Below are 4687 nucleotides of genomic sequence, written 5' to 3'. Positions count from 1 at the left end.
TCCTCTTTTCTAATTTGTAAAACTATTTTATTGCTGATGGAAAGACTTGTTGTATACAATGTATATTTTCTCTCCATTAAAACTAATTTCCTTTCAATCTTAGTTCTTCCTAACATTAAGTGAGACTTTAGTTATAACACAACTCTTTTTCTAAAAATATCAAATTAATATAATTAATAAATAAAAAATTTAAATGTTATATCAATAAAACATAAAAAAAAATTATAAAAATTTATAACATTTTTTATTCTTCATAAATTATATTTGATATATTTATAACTACTACAATTTTATTAACATTTAGCCATCTTTATATAGAGAGAGATAGCTTATTAAGCCAATGAAAAGGTTTGATTATATCCAACAAATATATCTAGCCTTGTATTATTTTGACTTTATAACTTTTCAATGAAATGATGAACAACATATAATGACATTTTTGTAAGCTTATTATTTCTGCAAGCAGGTGAGATCACACATTGAGTTCCTCCAACACTACCTTCGACATATGACACTGGGAGAGAATGAGATAGGATAGGAAATGCTTCATTTATTAAGCATACCTATATCAACATTCTAATACTATAAATAAGTTGAGATGACACTATCATTTATGTAAACATAGATGATAAAGGAAGTAATTATATATGTTCGATGGAAGATATATTTGTTGCTAATCAGTCATAGTTAACCATGGATGTGTAGACCGAATTGGGCGCCCAGTTCTGGGGGATAACATTATATGCAGTAAGTGTGCTTCCCGATGAGAGAGACTTCAATCTGATTGAAAATGGAGCTTTTAAGGGACCCTCATCTATAGCCCAGTTGGCACCCCACGTCTGCTTCAGTCCTTCCCATACAGTTGAGTTACTCTGCATCCAATGAAATCATATGAACATTATTTAGCAATCTTTGAAATTAACTTATGTATTTTTGGAATTGACATGTTAATTTAATCATAGTTGAAGATCTATTGTCAAGAAATGGAAGAGTAAGATGAATAATATATTTATAAATACGATAAACACAAACATTAAGTTACCTGTTGCAAATCAACCTCTTGAAGATCACCATCTCCATCCTCGTACTCAATTAGCACAGAGAACCAATGATCAGTTGATCCTTCGTTCACATGGAATGTAACCTTCTTACCAGGATACTCACATGGAACCCTGTTAAAAAGGATTGAATAAAGAAGATAAGAAGTGAAAATTAAGATGTTTTTGGGGATGTAGAGTAAGATAAATTTATTGGAAAGTACCTTTGGAATAAGATGGGCAACACTCCTGCATTACGAAGATCAGAAGCTTTGGCAGGAGTAACTGCCATCCCTGAGAAAGCGGTACCACTAAGATCAAAGTGGTTTGACGAGCAACCTGGGCATTCATCTGTAACCACTATATTCACAGGTGTGTCCGAGCATAGGCTATTCTCCTCACATTTTACCTGAAATCATATTTGTGAATGGAATTCAATTAGAGATATTAGAACAATCTTAGTAGTACACAAATCAAATCAAAGGGTTGTAGGTCAATTGGTTCAGTATAGTTTGTAAGGGCTGAGGTATAAGACAATTGATCAAGTAAATTTATGAGAGCAATACTATGTTCTTTGATTAAACCATTTACCAAAGTTCAAATATTTAGAAATATGACATAAGAGGTGAAGTACAACTGCCCACTAACTTTGATCAGAAAGATATACACGCATCATTCTTTGACTCTCAACCAAAACAATAACATTTTAGATCAGACTCCCATAAAAAATGATAAAATAGACTTACAAAGAATATATAATGTAATATAATATGCTCTCTATCTAAATAATTAATTCTGTCTAAAACTTTTCCTGAAAGACAAATTATTAAAAAACCCTTTAAAGATGAAATCAATTATAAAAACCATTTAATGTAAAACATAGCTCTCTAACAAATGAAATCTTCTAATGATATGGCCAAACACTATATTTAATACATCAATAGTTTATCAACAAAAACAACTGGAATGCTAACAAATTGGTTGTTTAAGTCCTCCTAGAGATATACCCAGACACCCAGCAACAAATGAAAGATCTTAAATTGAATTGTAGTAAATAATAAAAAGTTCGTAACCTAAAAAATTTTGACAAAAAGAATAAGTACCTTCCATTCTTTTGTCTCAACCAAAAAGATGTCATTATAGACTCTCCAATATTAGTAGTAATACAATGAATTTATACATGATATAAAACTACATAGCTCTCTATCTAAACTATCAATCGCTATCTAGAAAGTTTAGGTTCTGATAAAAACCCATCAAGACCAAATCTATCGCAAAAACCAAATAATATTAAACTTAGTTTAGTCACAGATGGTAACTTCAACTATATAGCTAAGCACAGTACTCAATGCATAAATAGTAAATCCATGTAAAGCACTGGTAGACTAACCATATCAAACTGGTTGTTGAGCGCTTCCAGTGATATAATCGGACATGATAGAAAACATCGAACTAAAGAATCAGAAGATTAACTATAACAAATTGATTGTTCAATCTTTCAAAATAATTTACAATATTTGGATAAAGATAGATTGGTTTTGAAATGGACATTAGTCCACTGGTAGAACATTCTAGCAACAAAGGAAAGATCCAGGATTTAAATTTTAACAGATCTAGGAAAAGATCAACACGATTTAATGAATCTCTAAACTGAGATTTAGAGAGCCATACTAAACTGCGATTTAGAGACTAAACTCTCTTCTAAACAAAGCATAAATAATAGAAGCATGGTATTATTTGAATATACCTGATAGCATTCTCCACATCCTTCACCTCCTCTAAACAAATCAGGGCTTACTGCAGTTACCCTGGACGCAAAAGGCATTGCATTTACAGTGCTACCATACCCACACGCTCCACCTATTTAATCACAATCACTATTAAATCAATGCCCTCCAAAAGTTTTTCCATCCATTCAACAAATTCTAATGGTGAATAAGAGTAAAACAAAGTATATAAAACATGTCTATATAAGAAATCATATTGAAAAGTGGTTGTTAGTGTATATTTACCCTCACTTCCATCTCCATCAGGACTGCCATACCATGTAGCAGTAGCTTGTTGCCAATCTGCAGCTTCTGCCAAGGCAACGTGAATGCATGCAACTATGAAGCCCATTATCACCACCCTTCCCATGCAAACCGCCATAGCCAAAGTAATACTAGACCAGATTAGATCCCACTGGATAAGAAGAACAGTTAGAATGCAAGGAAAGTGTTGTACTTGCCCTAATTTTATAGCAGCTTAGAAGAACTTTTAGTCTAAACAAGTCCTAATCAACTGCAAACTGTTTTGTTCGTTGTGTAGATAATCTGTATATATATAAGTGAATGTTGTCTGGGATTAAAGGATACAGAGGACCCACTTAGATAATAGAGAACGATATATGAATAACTCATGGGTGCTTTGGAATGTGTGATTTGTTGATCGTTAATTTAGTTACTGTTTTGACGGTCCTCACTTAATACAGAACGTGGGAGAAGAAGACATTTCAACGTTTTATCAACTTTAGCTGGCCACTTTGGTTGAATTTGAGGGCCTGTGAAAGAGAAAGTATGGACAAAAGATGAGATTTCCGAGAAGATTTAGGGAAGAACACATGGCTACATTGATAAAACGACGTTATTTCTACATCTCACCCGTGAACTTGGCTACGTGCATCCTTACGTAATACTTTACATCCAATGATACAATTTCTTTTTCTTCATACTTGAGTCAGTACTTATTTAAATTACAGGTTTCCTTTATCTAAGTAGTCCGGTTGTCTTTATCTAAGTAGTCCGGTTGTCTCTGAAATACATTCAGGGAGTGAACTTGGTGGATAGTGTCTATATTATAGGGCACTGGGCAGAATGTATCAAGAGTTTATTTTTTTATTTACTTATTTTTATTTTTATTTTTTTTATAAAACATGTAGATTATGAAGAACAAATGTTAAAATTTTCAGAAAAATCTATTGTGTTTACTTTTTTTTGAAATTTGGTCAAAGGTGTTGTCTCGAAGATAGCCCTGTCCATATTATAAACAATCATCTTTAAGTATTACTGTCAACCAATTGAACTATAATCTTTTCATATAAAGATTGGTTTAGACATATGATATTAATTGATACACTATCCATAGTCACTAAGGTTCAATACTAGTAATTATGATCTCATGGATCCATTGCTTCCAAATCATACACTTCCACATATATAGAAAATATAGAATTCACAGGAAGTAATTGACAAATGGAATGTACCATAGTTGGTGGATGTTATTAGGAAACAATATGGATAAGTTATGAAAATTTTAATTGATTGGATACTCAACTTCAGCCTTGAAATTTGGTGCATCATGTTTGTGTATTTGTAGGTTTGTTGGAGCATCACCATCTTTAACGTATCTTTAGTATCTAGATTTTGTGTGATGTCTACATTACCAATCTTGAAACTCATAATTTTCTGACTAACCATTTGTAATAACCCAACCAGTTATAACTTCTTCAAACACCAAAATCTTCTCTAGTTCAATTCTTTGACATTTTGTCAAACACTTTGCAAGCAAGCTCTGATACCAATGTAATGTCCTCTTACAAGGAACTAATATGCAAGTGCAATTCTTTTTGTATTTTCAATGCAAATACATGGAAACTAGATATGAAATGCATA

At 32.1% G+C, this 4687-nt stretch overlaps 1 protein-coding gene across 1 annotated transcript; it reads right to left on the bottom strand.

Annotated features, from left to right (window-relative positions):
- Window positions 1-428: 428 nt before the first annotated feature.
- Window positions 429-3281, bottom strand: LOC149571404 (expansin-B3-like). Its single transcript, XM_089809104.1, has 5 exons — window positions 3050-3281; window positions 2785-2897; window positions 1262-1446; window positions 1043-1172; window positions 429-872 (listed from the first exon to the last, which is right to left on the bottom strand). Exons 1-5 carry the CDS (start codon window positions 3183-3185, stop codon window positions 678-680), a joined length of 759 nt encoding a protein of 252 aa, XP_089665230.1. The 5' UTR covers window positions 3186-3281; the 3' UTR covers window positions 429-677.
- Between the last annotated feature and the right edge of the window lie 1406 nt (window positions 3282-4687).

The sequence above is a fragment of the Cupressus sempervirens genome, chromosome 2 (genome assembly GCF_028749045.1).
Source record: "Cupressus sempervirens isolate cs-2001-9-10 chromosome 2, ASM2874904v1, whole genome shotgun sequence".
Classification (NCBI taxonomy): domain Eukaryota; kingdom Viridiplantae; phylum Streptophyta; class Pinopsida; order Cupressales; family Cupressaceae; genus Cupressus; species Cupressus sempervirens.
The sequence above is the reverse complement of the archived record's forward strand: the minus strand, read 5'-3'. Positions and strand labels throughout refer to the sequence as shown.